Below are 25,137 nucleotides of genomic sequence, written 5' to 3'. Positions count from 1 at the left end.
ATGATTCTATGAACCATAAAAAATTTAGAAACAAAATCTTCGGTTTTTTTAGCTCATTGTGGAGAGAAAGTGAGAGATATGTTGTGTTTAGTTCACAAGAATGGGAAAAGAAGAAGGGTAAATCGATTTTGGGAGCATTAAGAGCTTCAAATTGGTTGTTCATGGTGGTTGTGGTATTGATGACAATAGCAATCTTGTAATTACTTGAAGATGATGAGGGTGAGAGAGTAAAAATGTCATTTTCGAAAAAAAAAAAGAAAAAAAAAATTGATGGCATTTTCGTAAATTATATGAATTTGTGGGGTGAATAGGGCAAAACCAATTTTAAAAAAAAAAAGAGGTTAGTTTTGTGTTTGACTTTAAGTTATAGGTCAATTCTGCATAAAGCCCTTTAATATTTTTGCCCAAGGGTTAAATATGTTATTCAAAACACAGTCTTTACGATTTTAAAATGTTTCTCAACTCGAAATTCGTTTAACGTGTGACTTCGGCTATCATTTGCATGGGCACTTGTGAAATTAAATCTTTATATATTTTTGACTCTCTCACTATTGGTGAAATAAATTATCATAAACCGATACTAGGGGGTGGACATTTTATCCGTTAAATTTGATTTGATTCGTTATTCGTTTCGATTCGATCCGAAATTTTTGGATATCCGTAAACTTTCGAAGCAAATCAAATATTAAAAATCAATATTCGTTAAAATCGAAGCAAATCACAAATATTAAAATTTTGGGAAGTGGATATCCGATCCGATCCGTCAATATATAAATACATGTCTATCTTGATTATATTTAAAGTTTTTAATGTATAAAATTATATAATTATTATTTTAACATATGATTTGATAAAGTCTATTCACATTATTACTTAGATAAAAATATTACATAAAAGGAAGAGAACACATTTATGACAATTATAATTTTTTCTTAAGTTTTGTGTTATTATAATTGTTAGCTAAGTTCAAAAAATTACAAAATATGTAGATTCATTACTTCTTTTAATTTTTATCATATATATCATGCAAAAATATTTTACAAAACAAAATTATATCAAAATTTTAAGATTATTTGTATTAATCAAAACATATGAGATACCCATAAGTATTTGTAAATACCCGTAAATATCTTTTTTTTTTCGGATATCCGTTTTTCTGAATATCCGTATTTTTCCGAAGAAAAACAAATCGAAAAATTAGATATCTGTGACATACAAAGCCAATCACAAATACCTTTAAAAACCCGGATATCCGATTCGTGTTCAGGCCTAACCGATATGTCTTTTTTTTTTTTTTTAGCAACCAACCGATATATGTCTATAAGAGCAAACTTAACGGGGACGTCTCTTCAATATTTAAACAAATAAATATAGTAATTTTATTTACATTTTTATTAAGCAATTTAATTTTAATTTAAAAAGCCATAAAGCCACTAAAAAGTAGCCATATGGACATAGCGTTGGAAGTGCTCTGATAGTAATTAATATAGTATATACTCTATCTATTACTGTTGGTTTTGTTTTATCATCTCAGGCTTCCATTGTTTTTTTTAAAAAATTTAGCAAAAAGGAAAGAAAGAAAAAATGTCTAGCTTTTATTTAATAGAGGTCTAGCTTTCCGTTAATTCCATCCTCTTATCTCCCTTTATAAAAACACAACTAACCTGCCCCCTCACATCATCACTTGATTCACTTCAGAGTAAAAAGCATCTTATCATTCCTCTTCCTTCTTGATAATCATATCATTCCTTTTCTTGTTTGATCATGAGATCATCATTGTCGTAATTATCATGATTTATGATAATAACGATGATCATATTTCTTTTTCAAGTTTTATTTCTTCGTTAGACCATGGATGTACTTTGGAATGCATAAGAATCTCACCGAGAAGAAGATTCCTTGAATACTAGTGTTCCATTGGCATTATCCTTGCTGAGCGTTTTTTTGTTTTTTATAAAGAAAAAAAATATTTTTCTTTTGTTTCTACTAAATTATCAGTAGATTTTTTTATGTTTTATGCATTTTTTTCTTGACCTTGCAAGGCTTATTAGTTTTGTATTGTTCTTTTGTTTTCTTTGATCTTTAGTTACTTGTTGTATCTTTTTTTGTGTTCTTTTTGTTCTGTTTATTCCTCCTGAGCTTTATGTAATTTTGATATTATCCCATAATTTTCCACTTGTCATGTTCTCTCATGAGTCTATCTATAGATTTGCAAATCTTTGTTTGTATTAAGCCTAATAATATTATGTACACACCATTACTATGTAAGCGGAAAAGTCAAATTAATTATATTTGTTTTTTTATGAGAAAGAATTAATTATATTTGTTACAACATTTTCAATAATTACAAAATGAAAAATCACCACCCCATTCAAAAAACCAGTGCACCTTTTTCTTCAAAAAATAGGAACAAATTTTTTTAAAGAAAAGGGCGATGTGTTAGCGTTAGCAAGTACTTCCACCGGTTGTAACACAATAGGTTAAGAGTAGAAAACCAAGAACGTTTTCCAACAACCTTTGTCGTCCATCGCCTGAACCATAAACCAGATCTTGAATATGATCCATTCATTAACTGTCTTTGGGGTTCATCAACAATTCAACATCTGAGCCACCGAGGGAGAGACTTGAAGCAAACCGATGTTAGCTAAGAGACCGAAACTATGATGATCCATCATTCAATGAACCGAGATGTTCGGGAACTGGTTCTTGAAACAACCGGTTTACAAATTACAATAGTGAGGGTTGATGATTGAGCTGTGTCCAAAACATCTGAGGAGCAAAGCAATTGTAGAAGGACATAGAGTTCTTGTTCTTGATGATGTTGTTGTTGTTTAGTAAAAGAGACAATGTTGTAGCGACAGGGAGGTCATGGGACTGAGCCTGATTTGGCTTGTAATGTCTTTGACGATGTTATGTTTGTGGTGCTTAGGTATAACTGCATAACTGCATAACTCATGACCATCTTGTTATGTCACACACGCACAATCAATTAAATGTTCTATTAAGCAGATTGTGATTCCATGTTGAGTTTTGAAGAATCCGAAGTGATGGGCTTATTAATTGAGTCAGTGTGGAGCATGTACTCTTGTAACCAGTCGGCCCATTTTCTTTTTTCAATAACTCATGCATTCTAAATGGAACCATTCTAAAGTTTAAACAACAAAACAATAATGGCATAATGCCAGACATGAGGATTGAGGACCACAAGAGATGCATTGAACATTAAACATTGCAAGGGTGGATTGGCATGGACATGATCAATGGTTATGGCATTGATATGGGTTCCTTGTCTCCTTTTCTCTGTCAAGAATTTTATCCATACAACTTGTTTTGTTCCATATTTTAGCCACTCTCACGGTTTCTTTATATATGCATGGCCTTGTATCTAATAAGTCTGGAGTGTAAGGCGTGATAAAGATGGTGAAGTGCAAGAAGGTGAAGCAACATGGTCGCTTGGGACGAAAGGATAAGCCGAAGTTTGGTGAAACTTGTATACGAAGAAACCTGGGGATTCTGCGCAGCGTTTTACCAAGTTGTGAAGAGGTGGATGACGAGGAAGTCTTGATCCTCAAGTCAATTCAGCATCTCATGCTTCTCAAATCTCAGGTTACTTTACTGAGAAAGCTAGCCGAGGTTTGTGGACTCTAAAAGAACGTTAGTTCTCAAGTTGTTATGCATTATGTTATAAGATCTAAACGGAGAAAAATAAGAAAGAGGAGATCAAATAAACATGTAAATTAGTAAACATGTAAAAGTCCAAATAAACAGAAATGTTGGGTTTTTGTTGCTTAGGCTTGGGCTTCACATGTAAGTTCATTTTATGTCATTTTGAGCTATTATAAGAACGGTAACGTAAGAAGACTTTTAAGAGCACTTTTAACGGGAGATTCTACCCATTGGAATTCTAAACTTTCATATATGTATATGTATATATTATATTTATGTATGTAATTGTTGAGTCCATTAATTTACGGAAAACCAACCCAAAATTTCTTAAAACATACATACATATATATAAAAGTTTAGAACTCCAATAAGTAAAACCTCCATCGGAAGTGCTCTTATATGACCCATTATTTGGGCTCACTATTAGCCTAATAACTAATGTGAGTATCATAATATTAGGACATTATTGCAGTGAGTTACAATTTTTTCAAAACTATGTTCTGCTTGAGAAATTTTTTGAATGTCTCCATTATATTTTGGGTGATCTACGCCCTACAGATATTGTTTACTTAAGAGCTAAGACCGTCTGTTTGTTTGCAAGTAAGTCTTAACACAAAGTTTGAATCCTAGATTTTCTAGAGTGGTAACTTATTGATAGTTCGCTAATTGCTGTTGAAATTGATATGCAGACGTAGCTAATTTAATCTCTGAATTTATTACGTATTTCTGAAATACATTTTTATATATAAAAAAAGTTTATTTTGTTATTAGTGCACAATCTAAAAGGCCTTTTACAAAATTTAATTGCAAATGATACATATATGTAAGAGATTAGTTTGTAAAACATGTACGAAATGTTAGATGTAGAATTTCACGGCTCGGTAAAATCTAAATGTATGACTTAAGTAATGTATTAGTGCATACCACATATAGTAAGATTATAGAATGGCGTCCAAAATATCTTTGAGATTAAACCATATACTCAACCAAGTGATATTATTTCACTTCGAAAGTTGTTATATGTAATATAGTGTTATCATATAATAATAAATATGTACATGAACTTATATCTTAATCATATTAGGTACTTCATATTCACAAGAGTGTGAAATGCATGCACATTTATTTGTTCCTACGGTCACTCGGTAAGTCTCCGGTGTCTGAATTCAAATAGACGTCTGCGATGGTTGGCATAACGTCAACTCGCGCTCGGAGATAAACAATATAATCAAGTGTCTATTTTATCAAATAATCATCGTTGTCTTTGTCTATCAACTCGCTTCCTGGCACTAGCCTCTTGAGCAACTCCATACGTTTTCTCACTCTGACATTCGCAGTAAAGTTAGCATTTCATCCAATAGTTGTACAACGATTCTTTACCCTATTTCGAGCTTTCTTGAGTATTCGACGAACCACATGTTTGTTGGTTGTCCTGTTTCTGGTCAACCTCCATATGGTTGCGCCGCTTCTTGCAGCTGCAATTGCTGTGTCCAACGATAGTCTTATCATGTCTTTCCTTACGTTCGTGGGATATCCAACAAAAGAATCTAACATGTGTAGAGTAGTTATCCATTTCTTGAGAAATTCTTGTTTAACCATGTTGTACGTGTTCATCCTAGTAAAATAAACACAAATGGATTATATATATAATAAACTAAAACATAGAGATATATCAGAAAACAAAAAATATATAGTGAACGCAAAAGCATATTATACATATACTCGGTGCTATATTCACCCACATAATTTTAAAGGATATATATAGTTACACCTAGTTTCGTCCTAATATTTCATTTAAATATTCGATACATATTTTGATTATGAAGGGAAGGCTAAGAATGAAATATGATTGAAAAACAAATGTGAAGTTAATGTAATCAGTCAACGCTTACCTTATGTTTGTTTCTGTTTCTAAATATCCAAGTAGCTCGAACCCTAGCTAGGAAGGATTGAGAGAGAAGGAGATAGATTAGATTGATGAAGTAGAGTATTTGTAGAGGAGATGAGAGTTTGCAGGCATTTATTGGACCAAAAGAAAGAAGAGAACGTAAGAGTGGGTAGGCCACGTTTATTTGGGATTTTTAAGATGAGGTTTTTATCGTAATATAATAACCGATTCTTAACTTTAACTAAGAAAAACTAAAAATCGTCTCTTGTGTGTATACTCTATTCACATACCCATAAAAAGACAATTAATTAGTCCAGCATTGATTATATCATATATGGATTTTCAAACTTGTATGATTTGATATGTCCACCATCATTATAACGTTAAATAGAATTTTACCAGGAGTTGAATCCCATGATTCACGGATGATACATAGAAGAAACAGCATGACACCGAAAAATGTGGTGAACTCTCAAGACTTTCATGCAATGGATCTACTCTCCGGAAAAAGGTAATTCAACTTAAATACGGGTCGTTAGTTCCACATGGATGGACGATTATTTATATTTAACTGAGTTGACTTTCATTACATGGATCATCTATTTATATTTAACTGAGTTTACTAAGCTGGTGGTGTGTGAATAATATCTAATATTCTGTTTTTTTTAAGTCTAATATTATGTTTTTACCCGACCACTTATGCCTTTGTTTTGTTTTATGGTCTAGCATTACGAAGATTTGGTTTCAATTCAAGTTGAAGTTTTTAATTTTTAATGTATCCATTGAGAGGATAAAGGGAAAATATAGGTCCAAAATCTGATGGGTCCATCAAAGAACGAAAATTTAATCAAACAGAATTCTATCTGAATGAAAGGATACCCCTGTATAATTAAAAAAAGTAATTGTTTGACTAAATTTCTTATTTAAACTAAGCAAAACCTAATATAAATGAAACATTATTAGGACTAACTTTTCGCAAAGTCATGTTTAGCATAATATACATCATAAAATCAACTATTTATATATATATTATATATGTTTAGTTGAAAACTTATATATTAAATATTTTGAATAGGAATTTGTGCCTTCATCGTCTAGGAATTTAGCCTCGGGATTATACGTCAGATTCGACCTCCTGGATTCCCGTTCTGGTCACGGTTATGGCAATGGAGAGGTAGGCTTGTTGATTACATTGCTTTGATAGACAGGTTAGAAAAAGGCTCGTGTGGATAGAATAGCTGTGTGTCGGCGCTAGTTTTTAAGAGAAAATTTGATTGCAGGTGGTCAACTAGACTTCTTTTTCTTTTTTTTTTACCTTTATTCATCTTTTCCTTCTCTCCAAATGAGACATCGTTTCAAACTCTTACAATCCAAAAGATGAGAAAAAAGGAAGGCTAGAACCTCCAAAAGCAACATAATTCTAAATAAATAATAACTCCTAACGAAAGCGGGCTGTGGAAGAAACGATCATAGGTCATAGGTACATGCAAAAAACTTCATTTTACACCTGAAAATGTCCAAACCAGAGTTGGAGGTAGGTAGTTGGTGGTGATACTGATGCACTCCGCAGCTGTGGGGGAGATGCATTCCGATCCAAACCAAACAGCTTTGCTCTGATCAGTAGATGAACTTCTTTTAATAGAGTAGAAATAGATCTTGAGGTAGAGTTATGGAGTCTCGTGTTCCTCTCCCTCCAGATGACATAGACTACAGCCTGAAAAAGGAACTTACAAATCAATCGGATCCTCTTATTTGAGGGATTAGCACGCAGCCATTCCAAAACAACGTCGAAAAGCTAGCATTCCAAAACATCGTGGTCAACTAGACTTCGGTTTGGTGTCGTTGGCCGCGGCCTTTTGCTAATGACGAGAATAGGTGATGATAATTGAGAAGGAAGTAGGCTTTGAAAGAGCATTACGGGCCCATGCACGTGTTTACGTCGAGTTGTTTTAGCTGCCTCGCCGCGTGTTACATAATTTCTAAATCATTAATTTATTGAATTCTCGTCTAATTTGTCATTTATTGACAATCAAAATTAAGTATCATGATTAGAACAACACCGCTGGTACGAAACTACATGGGTTTCTTAAAACATCAAAATATTAATTTTTTAAATAAACTAATTTTTTTTGTCAATTTAAACAAACTAAATTACCTAAATGTTTTTTTTTTTAAAATAACAGCCAGTATTAAAATGATATGTGGACAATAAACTAGATATGGGTATCTGATAATATGGCCTACAAGATGGTCTCCTTTTTTCTCTTTTCTGTTTTTCTTTTTTTTATTATTTTTTATCTATCAGATATTAAGGTGATGATTGTTTGGATGGTTTTTAGATTTTAGTTTTTGGTTTTTGGCTTTTGGTTTTTAGTTTTTAGATTTTGGTTTTTAGTTTTTGGTTTTTGATTTTGCAGTAGTTTTTAGATTTTGAAAAAAACTCGAATGGCAATTTTGGTTTTTAGCTTTAGATTTTTGATTTTACTGTAATTTTAGTTTTTAGAAAAATACAAATGATATTTTTTGCAGGTTTTAATTAATTTTAGTATATTTTAGTTAATTATTTTCTGTTATTTTTTTAAAACGTTAACTTATAATTTAATTTATTTTTTAAACAAACTTAAAATTACTATAAGAATATATCACAATTTTCAATAAAATAACACCAATAGATTATTAACAAAACATGCAAACTTTACATAAAAGTAAATTTAAATAATTAAATTAATTTTAGTGGCAAATTTAAAATAATGTTCTTAATATATATTATTTTGTATTATATATGTTAAACAAATTCTTAGTACTAAAACTTATTTGCTCATACTTATAGTAGTTAGCATTTTATTTATTTATTCCTATATTAATGCACAAATGTAACAAAACTTTTAAATTAAAATAAAAAAGAAAAACAAGAAAAAGCATCGTGAGATGTAGAAACCAAGAAAATTGAGATTTTGGTTTTTCTTTAGAAAATGACAGTTATTTGAAAAACTAGTTTCCCTAAAATGTAGGGAATCTATTTTCTTAAAAACTTGATTGTCTAAAAATTGGTTTTTCCAAAAACAAAAGCCAAAAACTACTTCAAAATCTGTAAACAATCAACCTCTAAGTTATAACCTCTCGATAATCATGTTCTAAAAATTCATAATTTAAATTCAAAAATATCTTTTATTCAGTTATCACTGTCTCGCATCATACATGGATTAAATAAATCTTACAAAATGTGTAAAATTTTTAAATTTATTAACCAAGAAAGATCGAAGGAACATATTTCCTCCTCGCCCAAAAAAACAAAAAAAAAAAGAGTGATAAATTTCACTAGTTTATGGTTTTGTCTACAGAAGTGAGAAATTTTCTTACTCTAGCTATCCCTTCCCATTTTTTACTATTCAAGTACTCTGTAAATTTTCCTATTATTGTTTTGTTACACCAATCCTAGCAGCTGTTTAGAGGTATACATTTTTATAATGAATTGTTTATAACATTTTATGCATTCTATTTCATTAGATCTTTCACAGTTACACAAATGAAGGTTAAAGGAAAAAAAAAATTGATGTTTAATGGAAAGGGATCTCATCTTATATTTATTATAATTAATTATATAATTAAATTAAAAAATAATTAAAATAAATTTAGTTTTATTTAATTTTTTTGCCAATTCATGAGTAATCATATGTCAAATGAGTGTCTAATAGAGTTTAAAAAAGATCTTTAATGAAAATCCTTGAATCTTCCTCTATTTGTTTTTGTTTTTCTGTTTTTTAATTCATGAGATATGATCTCAAATACTAGCGCCGGAGACTGGAGGTGACGTTATGAAGTGCATGGGCACGTTGAGAGAAAGTTAATCATTAAATGGGTCTTTGACTTTGAGCACATACATGATACAACAAAAACAACATTTTGGTGAATTATTCCATCTTTATGTTATAATAATATTTTCAGTTTTTTTTAAAACATTGTCTTTGCTTTTAATATATCATACTAATATAGAGTATTTTACAAGGAAGATTTCGAACCAGGTTTAGGATACGACACTCGTGCACTACAGAGTCACTGGAATCTCTCATATATGCGTTTCCTAAACAAACAAAAATCTCATATCCTTAAAAAAAAAAAGTCTCATATCTTAAATTAAGACCGTGGAGTGTCGCAGTCTAATTTATTTGATAGCTGATATTGTTATAGATCGAGTTGGTAAATGCCATATAATTTGTCTGATTTTTTTTTTCTTTTTTGAACCTATATTTGTCTAATTCGTAAATGGAGCAGTCGAACATGGTCCAAAATTTTAGAGGGTCCATAATTTTTTATTATAAATTTAAAATCATATATTTATAAAAAAAATCAGATAACTATATTTAAATTTAATTTTAGTATTTATTAACCAGTAAATATAAATTACAAATTTGATTTTGTTTACATAACCAACAAAAATGTAATAAGAAATGAAATAATTAACATTTATATCAATTATGTATTTTGGAAAGTAAAAAATCGTCGTTGGTGTTTGTTTCAATATTCAATGTAAATTTAGAAAGTTAATAATTTCATTATATTTAGGAAACTGTTCTTAATTAGTGATTATAAATAAGGAAATAAATTTATAATTTTTCAGCAACTTTTACAAAAAAATAGTAAACACAAAGAAGAAAGACTAGTCTGAACTTCTGTCGATAAGAAAAATGAATAATCTTCAACTACTTGTTTAATCAAATCAAGAGTCTACGGTTTTTTATCTAACCACTATCCAGGTTCTACTGATTTATTAGTTTTTTTTATAGATTATAACTCCCGATTGTAGATACAAAAAAAAAAATGAAAAGAAAAAGAAAACTGAAAAATACATAGTTTCAAAGAAGTGTTTTCATAAGTTTTTAATTATAAAACCAAAAAAATGTTTCTTCCGGTCAAATTAGATTAGTGTATTTATTATATATTATAATAATATTTTGTCAGAAAAACATAAATTATTTCAAGTTATTATAAAGGGCCTTTTTTTTTTTTGAACAGGGTTTCTATAAAGTTTGAGACGCCCTGCCATCTAGTCAATTCAATTATATCCACCTAATAATTAATTACTTCTTGTTAGATACATATGAAATTGTACTCTCGCAAAACCTGTGTCGTGACTGACATCGACATGGCCTTGATCAGTTCAGGTACTCTAGTTGTGGATACTTTGTAGCAAAAGATTTACCAATAAGAGATGCTCATCTTTAAATTTGGAACGTAGGACGTTTTAACCAAATCAGGATATCTAATATTATGAAATTTTGTTTAGGGGGATTATGAGATATTGTTCGTATGGTATGGGTACTAGACACGCGGTCAAAGCTGCATGCATGTAAAAGGACTACTCACAATTCACAATAAAATACAACACAAATATAAATCCACATAATTACATCAAATTATAGAGTAGGCATCATAATTTACGAGTAACCAATAGCATTAAATTAAGAAAATATATAGAGAGACTAGACGTTTGTTCCACGATTATACCGTTGCTTCGTTTATTTCAGCCACGTGAATATATGGTTATGGATCTTCGATCTAAAGACCACATAAAGAAGAAATACGACGAAGAAGTTGGACTCTTGCTTGGAGTAGCAAAATGTGATCAGCCGTGAGACGATAAAGTGTGTTACTGTCAACTTCACCTGAATAAATCATTTCCGGAGCAACCATCTGCCGGAGACGGGTCATGAGCTTCCTTGAGTTCACATTAACCATTACTCTCTTTCTTATCCGAACTTGAAGCCCTCTACACCTCATCCTTTCGCACACGAACGGTTTTCTTCGTACGTATTACGCTATCGTAAAAAAATCTAGAGAGAGTGTGGGTGTGATAGTTAGAGAGATGATATGTGGATTAAACAAGAAACGATGTGATTTTATAGATAAGTTGGACGAAGACACGAATTAACTCTTTTCTGCGAAAAAAAAAAACATGAATGACTCTCTCACGCTTGATGTACGATCAGCCCACGTGTGAATGACAATTGTAATGGATTTTTTTTTGATAACCGAGTATCATAGCCCCACCGTGGTGGTCTAAACTAGAAACCGAAGCGAGCAAGGACGCTACCAGGACGTCACCATGTGGCTCACCGCGAACGGTCTTTGGTCTCAGGCGCTGGAATTCCGCATGTGAATTCTCTAGTGACCGGGTTTTGAACTAAGGTGGCGGAACTCACAGCTGTGAGTCCTTTATCACCAGAACTAGAAGCCCCGGTTGTAATGGATTTATACTAGCGCGGATGATATAACTTAAGTTTAAAACTATTTTGTCAATAAATATTATCCAAATAGCCTGTAAATTGAAGTTCATGTTTTTCTCTTTCTTGTCGAAAGGGTATGTAGAAGCTCTAACTATTAAGAGCACTTCCAATGATGTGTTACACATGGGAGTTCTAAAGATTCATATATATATAAATATATATTGTATATGTGTATGTAGGTGTGGGATCTATTATTTTGTTTTAAGAACTTTAAAGATGGGTTCTCTACAAAATAATGGACCTCACACGTACATACATATATACAACATATATTTATACGCATATGAATCTTTAGAATTCCAATGGGTAGAACCCCCAATGGATAGAACTCATAAGATTTACCGAGGCTTTTAAGCTGATATTTATTTTTCTCACCATTGTGAATTAAAATCATTTTTTTCTAACAATATTTTCCTTTTCCGCTAAATAAAAACAATTGCACAAGATCTTCAAAATTACTAAGCTTGAGAAGATTCTCTTAAACACACAAAAGCAAAATAAATGTCTCATCATATTTTAAATTATAAACTACAGCATCGAAAGTTTTTAATATGGACAATGGTGATAGAAGCTACATGGTGCTTTTTGATAAAGAAGCTACATGGTGTTGTGTTTTGCAAACATTTGAATTCTTATTGTATAGATATTGTTGTTGCTCTGTTGATCCAATAATACACGGTTACATTAATGGGTAATTAATTAGTAATGCACATACGACAGAGAACACACCCGTATTGACCAAAACCCATCCATGAGTGGATAGCAATTCGGAAGACTATGAGTCGGTCCACGTTCTACGCTTTGCCTCCACAGGCCAAACCAACAAATAATTCTAATACTTACAAAAAGCCTCATATTATTGATGATTACTATTTCAACAACAAACTACGTTGTATGCATCGATTTCTCATCAAAATAGTATCGTACGTATAGTAGAGCCTGTAGAACACTAGTCAACAGCGACTAGCGGATAACGATGACGAATAATCCGACTAGATGGGATTTCTTTCAATAACCAATAAAAACTTGATGTATTTTCTTCAATGTACGAACCCTAGTGATATCTATGATTAATATAAGAATTTGAAAGGACACCATGTGTAGAGGTACATTAGGTTGTGAACAGTTCCGCAACAAGTGGCTGCACTAATATTCATCAATTAAGATTCGTAGTATGTTGGGAGCGATCTGAAAATGGCTTAAAATCACAATTTATAAGAACTAAAAGAGCTACACGTAAGTTTAATATCGATCTTATCATCTTACAATCAAGGATGCGGGGCCTTTGTTCAAAATCAATTTGTGTGCTGAATCTCATGAAATAACAGTTTTAAACGTCCAAATTCATATTAAAATATAAGAGTATATATTATGACATTGTAGTGTAAGTGTTTATTGGTAATACTTTATTACATAGGACCGGGTATCTCTGGAACAAAGATTTCCGATCTAGGGTTAAATGTATAAATTGTTTTTTTTCTACTAAAGGGCTTTCAATTTTTTTTTTTTAAACATAAATTGTTTACAAGATAAGATTGTCTTTATAGATGGGAAAAGCTTGCATGAAACAATCTCCATATAAGTTAAAATCTCATACCTAAGAAACAACTAAGGTAGAGATTAGAAGAACCAACAGAGCATTGAAAAATAGATACTAGTGGTAAGAGCCATGACCACACCGACCATGCTAAATGTATAAACTGTTACAATCCCTAAGTTATACTATTCTATTGTGCGCAAATGCGTGACAACTTTTTTCAAAAAAGAAAAAAGCGTAACAAATTGGTTACTAAGACCGTGATTAACCCGGGGTTCTTAGAATGGGGTTTTTATCGGAAATTAAGAAACTGTTTCTTAACTTTTAACTAAAATGGATAAAAACCGGTTCTTGAAGTCCTTATTTAAGAATCGGTTTTTAGTTTTTTTAGTTAAAAGTTAAGAAACAGTTTCTTAACTTCCGCTAAAAAACACATCCTAAGAACTCCGGGTTAATCACGCTCTAAGAACACCTCCGTCGGTGTATCCAAAAAGGAGTTCTAAAAGAAAAGTAGAAAAAAAAAATGAAAAAGGCATTAATTAGTTAAAACCAGTGCTTAATTAAGGGTAAATAGAATTGGTAAGAACTGCCTACGTGGCACACACGTATTGGCTTCTTGTTTCTATTGGTCCTCTCTCTCTCTCTCTCTTCGTCGGGTTTTTTTGTGTGAGAAATCTCGTCGTCTCTCCTTCTCCAAATCCATCCATGAAATCACCTTGAAGGTTCGAATTCTTTGTGTTTTTTGTAATGATTTGAAGTTTGTGAATCTCGTTGGAATTGAAATTTGGTTTCGTTGGGTAATGATTAGGGTTTTTGTTTGAGAAGCGAAATTAGGGATTGCGAGTTGATTGTTCGATTGATTGCAAGTTGAATCAAATTGTATTCATCTTTTTTTTTTTGTATGCAACATCGGTTCCTAGAATCAAAGCACGAAGATGTTTCAAGGTAGAGACAATATGTGACTTCAATGAAGAAAATGGATTACTTTCTGCTTCTGGGTATCATCATTCTCCTCTTCCTCTCTGGGTCTGTAGCTTCAGCTCCTTCGTCAACTTCACCAGCGAGTTAGTCTCACTCTGTTTTCTGCAATGTCTGTGATTCTTTTATAATGCTTCTTCTTAATAGTTAACTTCCCTTTTGTAGTGCTCCTACTATCTCGGACTCGGAGAGATGTCTCGCCGCAATTTCACAACAATCACTGGTAATCCTCTGCATGAAACAATATTTATTGTCATCTGTGATTCTTTTGTTTTCATTGCAGAGTCCGGCGCTAAAAAAAACTTTGGATTCCACGGATACATGTGCAAACATGTTCATCTTGAGCATGTCTGGATATATGTGTTACACTTATTTGGGTATATTTTTATTAGTCATTTTTCTTTAGCTCATCATTATTTATGCACCGGCGAGTCTTTTTCTTCTATTTTGGATACATTCTGAACATCAATAGGGAACTCATAGAGGTCTGGAAATGTAATCCTCATGAATCGCAGCTCCATGAGTGAGATCTGTTGCATTTCTGAGTTTTGGAATATTAAGCTTGACTATTTCCTTTTTATTATAGTAGTCTGTTCATGATTGGCTACAAAAAAACCGTATATGGTTTTCCAAGTACCAACTAGATTTATACATTTCTTTTATATTTGTTTAAAATTTTTAATTATAAATTTGTATTTTATTTTTAATATGTTTTTATGTTATATTTGTTTGAATTTTATGAAATCCAATAATTTATAATTTTTGTAAAATTTAAATTTAATAATTTAATTTCTAAGAAAAAACAAAAATTAAGAACCTCATACGGTTCTCCCAATGGACCTTCTCAAAACAAATTACAATATTAAAAGTTCTAAACTTCATAAAGTACACAATTAATAATTAAATTAATTTTAAGAATTTATTAAGGGTTCTAAGCAATGGAGGTGGTCTAAGGCTTTGAGTCTGGATGTTTTATATGTGGTAAATTTTCAAAAATTTCCTCGACCAGGGTCTACTCATGTAGAGTTTATTCTCGCGTCGACTAAAGCCTAAACATATCTCGGAGGCTAGATCTTAAGTAAATGCCACTATCAAAACCGCTGTATTTTCAGACATATGAACTAATTTGGTTGAATTAGATCACCACCACATCAGTCGATGGATGTATTGAGAAAATAACATTATTAATAAAGACAATATTCATAAATGGCCGTATCTGCAATGAAGCCCATGCATGCATGTCTATTTTACATATAAAAAGACACATTACGTCTTTTTCTTCGCTGAGTTGTTTCCTCTCTTCTCTTGCTCACTCACATTCATAATAATACTTACAAAATTAATTATCTAGTCGTAATAATCCGCGTCTTGCACAGAATATGATTATTAGTTTCGTTATTTTTAATAAAAACACATTAAATCTGTTTGATCTGGATATCGGTTCGGTTTTAAGTTATTTTTTTGTTTTTAATCTCCTAAAATATAACTATTATTTTAAATTAATATTTATTTTAGTTTATTCGGTTAGAATGTTTGATTTTTTAGTTTTTTCGGTAAAAACCAAAAAAATACTATTATTTGTTTATTTTCATGTTATGAATTTTAGATAGTCGTCATGTCGAACTAATGGTTTCATATCATAGTTTGTAAACGGATAATAGTTCAAGAAAAAGAAAAGAAAATTATTAAGACAAAATCATTTCACTACAATTTGGTTAGTAGTGAAAGAAACATTAAGAAAAAAATATTTCAACTTCTAGAAAAAAATAGATATTTCAGTTGTGATAAATACTTAGTCACAAAGTGCTCACATCAATGTGCACATATATGTGTATGTAAAAGTATATAAAAATAGTTGACAAATATATACAAATATTGTTAATTAATATTAAATGACATTTTTGTTCAAAATAATACATGAAAGATAAAATTTAAAAGGCCTTGACATAAGTGAATTTTTTTCATATAAAGAAAAACAAATTTTCATATAAAGAAAAATAAATTGTATCCATAAATAGAGGTGGACACATATCGAATATCCGGGTATTTGGAGGTATTCACGTCGATTCAATCTTTAGCCACCTGGATAGTCGGTGACTCTGATATCCGAAATGATTTAGAATTTTAAAGAATATCCGATTTGATACGTAGATAAAATAAAATTTTAAAAATAATTAAAAAATTTTAATAGTAACATTTTATTACAAAAATAAAATATTATTTAAAATTTAAAATTTTAATACCTAATATAATAAATTTAATTCATAAAAATATTGTAAAACTTATATAAACTATAATATATATAACATATATATATATAATTCGGTACATATATGTGTATATGTGCATATAACAGATCGAATTAGATATTCGTTCCTAAAATATAGGTATTTATGATTTGTTTTTTTTTTAATTGTATTTTAGTATTTGATTTGCTTCGTAGCGTTACGGATATCCATATTTTTTGGTTCAAATCAAAACGAATAACGAATCAAATCAAAATTTATAAATATTTTGCCTAACTTTATCCGTAAACAATAAGAATAATATATATATATATATATAGTTTAGCTTTTGATTCGTTATATGTTTTGATTCGAACCGAAAAATCTAAAGTTCTATTGAAACTATGTATGTGAGTTTTATATTAAAAAATACGAAATATATAGTGTGAACGCGTTAACATATTTATTATCAAATCATTGTGATGTTGCTACATGTCTATTACAGTATGAAAACATTTATTAAGATGTTTCTCTTTTAATTTTAATATATAAAGGGTAATGGATGAGATTACGATTTTGTGAGTGTGCACGTACATGTGTTTCTATCTCTTACAATAGTTTCCGTTTTTCTCGGGCTCATGTGCATGCTCCAATACGACTGTGTCATATCACAGACATATCCCATTTACAGATTAATAGTATTCCATACATCTCATAGTAATCGTCCTATCTCTTCAATTTCTGATTACTCTGTCTACTAGTTTTGCATTATTTTGAAACTAGACTAGGGACTTTGTAACATTGACAGATGATGTACTTTGACAGATGATTGCAATAATGAACAACGTATACATAATTACATACACCATGCCAACGTGTATACATATAGTCTGAAAAGCTTTCTTGCATGCGCGTGTTGAGATGTCATATGGGGAAGGGTCTGCGATGTGGGACACAGAAACTGAATGAACCTCACGTGCACACGATTATTACTTTGAAGTTTGTAACTCCTTCCCCTTCTCCTCTCCAGCTTCAGTCCTTTTCACCACTTTCACAAATCAATTATGGATCCTACTATTTTAGAACTCCTTAAATTTTTAAAAAATATAATTTGTAATCACTCTTTCTACACCAAAATATCTGTAAGAAATAAACAAGTTCCACTTAGTATTTGCTTGCTAGATCATAGTTGATCAAACTTCCAATTTTAATTACAAAAAATTGAAGTGATTTGTTTTTAATTAAACTTCCAGTGGTGAATTAGCAAAAAGGTATCACAAGCTATTCCAGAATTGTAACAGTTTTCTCGACATACAACTACTTATCAAAGACTAGACAGGTAACATGGCAATATGTTCAGACAGACACATCTTTGTCATCCTAATTCATACATCATATCCTACAAGCTTATCAACAAGACACGCTTTCCAGTCACACAATAAAACCAATTATTTCTTCCGTCTCAAAACTATTGTAATTATTGTTATACAAATAATTAAAACGGAATTTTACAATGATAAGCTTGACTATTATGCCTACATTAACTTTACTCAATTGGAACTCTCCTTGGTGGATCTGGCTTCACCATTTCCTCTGTCATATAACAAAGAGAAACAAAACCCTTTAGCCTGTTTTAGTAATAACAAAACAAGCCCACGAATTTTACAAGCAGCCTCATCGAATTTAAAGTTTAACAACTCTTAAAAAGGCTTGATGCATTCAGAACGTATGATTTTCAGTATATTCAATGAAGTTTTTCTACTTAACATGTCTCATTGGTGGATAATTAAACTATGAATGTTATTGAGTAGTCCTATGTTTAAAAACCCATTAACAACTTCTCTTATTACAACATGCATGATTGAGGCAAAAGAATCAACATACCTTGAAAAGAGGAAAAGGCAAGTGAAAGATCTGTTTCACGGATTAGTCAAATTCGCTGTCCTTCTAAGATAACCAGTGCTGGCTTTGGAACGCTAATCCTTCCGTTGTGCATTGCGTGTTCTGCAATGTCTGACATGATATTCCTATAGTTGTTATTATCTTCCCTCACGGTTGCACTCCTCGCTGATACTTCCATCGTAACCAAGTTCGTGATTTGTAATGTCCCTACTTCAGAAACTATCTTAGCGCCAATGCATTCAAACTAGTTCGATGCATGCTTAGGGTTAAAAAAAGCTCTCACCTTTAAGAGCAGAGCCAGGCTTCGGAAGCGAGATCATCGGTCTGTACATATGACAGTCAGAGTTTAGATATTCCTTCACTTTCTCCGACAGTCTTTTCTTGTTCTTCTTTACCGCCACCTCCGCCTTCAATGACGGCGGAGGCATCTGTATCTGCGGCGGGAGCGGTGAAAATTTGGAAAACAGAGGAGCGAACAAGTATGCATCTGATTTGAGGTAGGCGACGACATTCCTGACAAGTCTTCTGTTTGTCCTCTTTGGTTTCTTTCGCACGCTCAACGGAGTTCTCCTTCCTCCTTCCATGTAAAGTCAACCTCTTGTTTCTTTGGCAAAACGATGGACGTAAATATAGCACCGACGTCGACGGAGAGAAGAAGAAGATTGAGAATCACACGCGCCACCATGATATCACGGTCCTTTGACAGATAGAGGCTAAAAGGAACTGACACATGTTTTGTTCGACGTAAGCTATACGGAAACTTTTGGATAAACAGAGAGCTTTGACCTTTCTGGGCCTAGTCCATACTTTAAGCCCCTCATAATTTCAAATGCTAAAGCCCATGATAAAAGTCAAATTTATTTACAAAACTAAGCCGATCACAGAGAAATGCATGAGAATCTTGTAGTGTACATAAAAAACAAACTGAACCGAAAATTGTCAAACTGAAAACGAGTTTAGTTTTGTTTCTACTGGAATAAATATGATAATGAAACTTTTATATTTCCTCTGTTTTGTCATTTTAGAGTAAAATTTAAGTTATAAACAAATGTCGTTTTATAATTTCAATGCAAAATTGATTAACTTTCTATATTATATAACTCTATATAGATTGAAATAAAATTATGTGTATAGGTATATGATTTTTTTTAGATATACAAAATTAAATATTTTTTTAATATATATGTATAAAGCGAAAACTACACTTAAAATGAAATAGATAAAATAATGACTAACAATCCGAATTTGGTGCAATCGAACATAATATACCTTAATTTATTTTAAAATCTTAAACCGAATAAATTTGAACAAAACAAAAAGATTTTCATGTGAAATGGATAATTTCTTCCTTTTTTTTTCATGTTATCAGAACGAAGGTCGTAAGCATCTAGACTAGTATCAACATTATACGACGCATGTTGGATTGTCGTCGTTGGGTCCAAGTCCAAGCCATTTGAAAATGCCCATTGACTCTTCAACTCCTCTCCTCTCCTCTTGATTTGTACGCATCCCTCGTATACTAAAGCACAAGTCACTCAAACAATAAAATTTTGACATGTGTAATTGTTTTTACAAAAAAAATTAGACCAAATTCTTTGATTTCAAATATTTATGTAATTACAAAATTATTAAATCACTGTTTTTCTTCGAACTGATATCATCACACGTTCCATGAATTAGTAACTCCTGATACCAACTGCCCATCTCTCATATATAGAGTTCAGTTAACTATTTTTATCTTTCGATTCTTCTTTTTTGATTCTTCTTGGTAGTTTCACTTTCTTTATCTTTTTATGTAGGTTTTGAGTGCAGCAAATATCTTTATTCAAATCGATCATTTAAAAACAGTTTTCTATGATTCTTTCTACATGATTCAAGTTGATATCATAGTTTACTTCTATTTTGTATTCTATTTTTTTTTTAAAAAGTGAAAACCAGAGATTTGTTTCAAAGGATATTACTATTAGAAGCATGAAGTTATTTGATTCTCAGCGTGGTTATTCCCGTGAAAGAGGTAAACTGATTACATTTAAAATTGTAATTATCTAAAATATGTTTAGAAAGATGAAGCTTTGTAGACATTTTTAAAAAAGTTAGAAGAAAACTAGAAAAACAGAGTGCGGTTTAAACATGTGTTATCTAGGTTTAGAAAATATGACTCTGTATGGGAAACATATGTATATCTTATTTATAGTTTGTTGATTTTACTATCTTTTTAACATCACTAATTTTACTAATCTATCAATGAAATTTCTAGGAGAAACATATTTTAATATGAAAATGGTTGCAAGTAAATATTCAGTGAAGATATTTAATCAAGTTTTACATGTGTTATCTAAGTTTTACATGTGTTATCTAGGTTTAGAAAATATGACTAAAATAAAATTTTATTTTTATGCTTTGAATCATTATAAGTTATGATCAGATAATTTGGAAAATAATGAAAGTAACCCGTGCTATAATACTAGTTGTATATATACACACGCACATGTGTTTTATCTCTAGATTTACGGAATGATCCCCTACATTTCATGCAACCTGAATAGTTTCTCATCGTTAAAAGAATAAAACATTTGTTTTAGGAATCTTGGTCTTGTATTGTTGAATGTATGGCGTTCAAAATTTTCAGAATAATACACACTAGATGACTTCTCGCTACTCGCTAGGATACTTTATTATTAAATACTAGATTCCTTATAGTATCTTATAAATTATAAATTTAATTTTTTTTTAAAATATTTAAAATTTAATTTATATTATTTAATACCAAAAATCACAAATATGGCTAAGAATTGGTTGATTTTATTTGTGATTTTTTGACAATATTAAATTGATTGATTTATTGCTCATAGTTAACAGATTTGTTTGATTGGTTTTCAGTTCATAGTAATGTATCCTTTATATACTAAAGCACAAATCACATGACCAATAAAATTCTGAAACATGTTATATATTTAAATTTTTTTTTAAAAAGCAAAAAAAAAATGAAAAACTTAAATGATTAAAAACAGTTTTGTTTAGTAACCGATTTCTATTTATTTATTTTCTAGGTAAAAGAAAATGATAATATATCTCACACTACACCCATGATCCCACTATCTTGAAACTGTGTATTTTTCTGTAGATTAAATTAACTCACGATGTCCTAAATCTAAATTCATTTCATCTTGCAATTATAAATTGTAAATTTTAAAAATCTCTGGAACGGCTTTGCTGATTCTCTTAAATTTCAACTTCTACCAGAAAATTTTAAAACTTCTAATGATGTATGTACATCGCCAAATCTACAATTCTAAATCCATATCGAAATAGTTTTGGCCAAATGATGTTGTGGATTGATAGACGTACTGCAAAGTTGGAAGATGAATGTTAAAGTCCAGGTTAGTAAACTAAAAACGTCTTTAATCCCCATGCTCAAAAAGTTTCTTTTCTCTTTTTTCATGAACTTAGAACATATTTATAACTTTTCTACTTCTTTATGTACTATTCAAGATTCATAGCATAATAAACAAAAATGCACAGCATATTTTTTATTTATTTTTTGTATTAATGTTAAATATGCACAACATATTTGTTCACGAGACAACAAATAGAGTTTAAGAAACTCAGGTGATAGAGAACACGATAAATATTCAGGTCAACTTTCTAGATCTACGAAATTAAGACATTTTCGGTATTTTATGCAAGAGATATTATTTCTTACACCAAAAAAAAGAGATATGATTTCCTCTATTAATTTTTTTTTTTGAAATGATTTTATTGGGGTTTAAGAAGATATTAATATGTAACGTTCATGTGTCCATACTGGAGATATAAACAACAAATTTTTAATTTTATTTTAAATTTACCAGAAAATATAACCTTTGAAATACATTTATTTTCACTGTAAAATTATATAACCCTTGAAATAATATTCTTTCCATTTTAAATCATGAAACAATGCCAGTGCGCAGCACGAGAGGTAAACTAGTAGTATTATATTTGGTGACTGTATATATGTTGTGTTGTTCCAATATTTGAGTTTTCACGTTAAAACAATACTATTCAAATTCATGACTTTTAACGATTAAATGTATGTTTTGTTGTTTTCTCTTGTATACGTACAAATTTTATTATTTTTTTATTGAAAGTTTTGTTTATTGATCATATGCGTATTAATAAAAAAAAATTATCTCGGAATTTTACAGCATTTGTTTTTGTATGATGACATTTTTTTCATATTTTCAGTACCTAGTTATACAAATAATATGTACATGTGTTTTTTAGAAGAAGTTTTGATCCCGCAAACTTGAGGAAAACTCTTCATCATGTCAGCTCATCCATGTTTTCCTATAACATTAGATTCATTAGATGCCTCGTTAGAACCCTTTACGTATCCACATATGGTTTTGCCTATTAATTATATAAAAGAGATTACATTAGACTGAAAATGGTGACTGATAATAAACCAGTTAACAGATATGTTTATTTGTGTACGTGCAAATCTTACCTAAAAAGCAAAGTGCAATTTTATTGGTTGTATACAAAATATGTCTTGAAATCGTAACAGAACTATCTTATCTATTAAAATCAAAACAAAAGAGTAAAGCTTCAATTCTTCAATACACACAACCTAATTACATATCTGATTGATGCCTTGAGCTAGACTCATACGAAGAAACACCATGTCATAAATCTGCGTAGAAGCTTGATTTGCTTTGACGGGGATTTGTCAGTGAACATAAGTCCAAGTGTAATTATTTGCTTAATTTTCCCCAACGTTCTCTCTTCAATCTTCATATTCTCATCAACCACTCTCTCTCTAAGTTATCCGACCATAAACTCTTATTTACTCAACATACCTCCTTTCTGGATCTTCTTGTTCCTCAACAGGTTTTAGATTTATAATCCTTTCCAAGATAAACAATCCAAAGTTAAATATATCTGTAGATGATAACACAAACAAAAACACACGTAACTTGAAATTTTTGTATTTTATATTTTCGAAGAAAGAGCCATTACTTGATGAGTAGGTTTCATCTCCAATCTTGGATTGAGAAATCAATGGTTCTTGATCATCATCGATAACAAAACACTACTTGCATTCAGATCAAATATAATCTCAGACCATTGTTCGAATAGATAAAACATACCTTCTACAACTCCTATAACCACTCCTAATCTTCTTCTCCATGACGAAGCCAATGAAGAATTGAGCGTAAGTCTCTAATATTTTCTCCACCGGTCGATTCTGTAACCAAAGCGATCAAGTTACTGCTAAAAATCTTACCAAATTCTTGTGTCTTAGCTTAAAAAAACACGTCTTTTCTCTTTCGAAACCATCTTTATATAAACCTAACATGTCCCGTTTCTTAACGTTCCTCTGTAGTCTGTAGATATCCGCTCCATTGCTCTTTCTCACAATTTTCTGTTCCCAGAACTCATTTGACACTGCATCGAGCATAGGCGGATGTGAATTCTGAGGGTTCTCCGGCATGTTCGTGGTAAGCAATCATGTATTTTTGAGAGATAACCATCCTAAGCAACAGCAAAACGTAGATGTCATAAGAAAATTAGAAACTTAGGAACCTTTGATTCCTATCAGTTTTAGAGACTCCATCTATCTTTAAATCAAGCTTAAGTAGGCGTCTTTATCTATTTAAGAAATGAGAATCTGAACGTAGAGTTAATCATGGAAAAAGATAAGTGATACCTACTACACGTTTCACTGAATTTTCGGTAGAACTCGCCAGTAGGGAACTCTAAGAATGTAGTGGGAAAAGGGAACATGAGAGAGCCGATGTGGGTGATGATCATTAAAGAAATCGACTATCACGTACTTGGTTCTGATAAGGATGCCTCCTTTGAAATTATTGCAAGCTTCCCAGAAATGGATTAGCCTAAACATCAACTTGGAATCTCCTGGTCCTGCTGAAACAAAAGTGGAGAATGGCTTGTATTGTACGGTGGCGACTGCGTTTGATTTGCCATAGTGCTGGGATGCGTTTGCTGAGGAAGAAATTGTTGGGTTGGGATATATATATATAGTCTCAATAGGGAAAGGAGAGAGATGAGATGCGTTTCATTTAAGTGATTAATTAAGGGATCTTCAAGAGGCATTGATATCATTGAGTAAGAGGAGGGATGTGGAGAGTTACACGCCGATTTGTTTGGAGGATAGCTTTGATTCATTATTGTTGCCGTCGCAGGCGTTATACGGAGGAGATGGGAAGACGATGAGTTTTGGAGGGTATGTAGATGCCGTGATAACTTAGGTTAGAGGAAGATGAAAGTAAAACAAACTGGTCATTAAAATTAATGGACCTATTACGTAGCACAGATTCGTGGCCCAATAGCTTAACATCCTTGATGACATGGACAAATGATTGGTTATGAATATTTTGTCCTATGACATATCTAGAATTGCTTCAATTTAGTTCCTTTTATATAATAGAGATAAATCCTCGTGAACTCGTGAAGTGATCACATTTTCCCATACAAGGCCCGATGTGACCTTGTAAGACTGTAATCAACCTCCATCAAATTACAACGGCAGATAAAGATAGTAGCTGCTAGTTGGGGGAACTCGAAAGTCACAGGTTCTGTTCGTCTTCTCCTAATTCCTGGTTTAACGGATCTTTCCATTTACTTAACATAGCATCCTCCGTTTATTCAACC

General features: G+C 31.3%; 3 protein-coding genes, 1 long non-coding RNA gene and 1 pseudogene across 5 annotated transcripts; 2 read left to right on the top strand and 3 right to left on the bottom strand.

Moving 5' to 3' along the window:
• The first annotated feature begins 3,247 nt into the window (after positions 1-3,247).
• Positions 3,248-3,873, top strand: LOC111203553. Its single transcript, XM_022697424.2, has 2 exons — positions 3,248-3,281; positions 3,407-3,873. Exons 1-2 carry the CDS (start codon positions 3,248-3,250, stop codon positions 3,646-3,648), a joined length of 276 nt encoding a protein of 91 aa, XP_022553145.2. The 3' UTR covers positions 3,649-3,873.
• Positions 3,874-4,150: 277 nt separating this feature from the next.
• Positions 4,151-5,934, bottom strand: LOC106385207 (annotated as a pseudogene).
• Positions 5,935-10,898: 4,964 nt separating this feature from the next.
• Positions 10,899-11,447, bottom strand: BNAC03G12790D. The gene has a single exon (XM_013825146.3). The coding sequence runs from the start codon at positions 11,330-11,332 to the stop codon at positions 11,111-11,113; it is 222 nt and encodes a 73-aa protein (XP_013680600.1). The 5' UTR covers positions 11,333-11,447; the 3' UTR covers positions 10,899-11,110.
• A 2,488-nt stretch (positions 11,448-13,935) lies between these two features.
• On the top strand, positions 13,936-15,089 carry LOC106385201. Of its 2 annotated transcripts, XR_001277122.3 has the most exons (4): positions 13,936-14,097; positions 14,296-14,439; positions 14,519-14,576; positions 14,637-15,089. It is a non-coding gene; the product is annotated as an uncharacterized LOC106385201 (long non-coding RNA). The 2 variants fall into 2 exon arrangements; XR_002656327.2 differs by having other exon boundaries at positions 14,519-15,089.
• A 2,777-nt stretch (positions 15,090-17,866) lies between these two features.
• Positions 17,867-19,219, bottom strand: LOC106386029. Its single transcript, XM_013825919.3, has 3 exons — positions 18,764-19,219; positions 18,463-18,687; positions 17,867-18,171 (listed from the first exon to the last, which is right to left on the bottom strand). The coding sequence occupies exons 1-2, from the start codon at positions 19,062-19,064 to the stop codon at positions 18,509-18,511; spliced, it is 480 nt and encodes a 159-aa protein (XP_013681373.1). The 5' UTR covers positions 19,065-19,219; the 3' UTR covers positions 17,867-18,171; positions 18,463-18,508.
• Between the last annotated feature and the right edge of the window lie 5,918 nt (positions 19,220-25,137).

This window comes from Brassica napus, chromosome C3 (genome assembly GCF_020379485.1).
Source record: "Brassica napus cultivar Da-Ae chromosome C3, Da-Ae, whole genome shotgun sequence".
In the NCBI taxonomy this organism is placed as follows: Eukaryota; Viridiplantae; Streptophyta; class Magnoliopsida; order Brassicales; family Brassicaceae; genus Brassica; species Brassica napus.
Note: the sequence above shows the minus strand (reverse complement) of the source record. Positions and strands in the feature narration are given on the sequence as shown.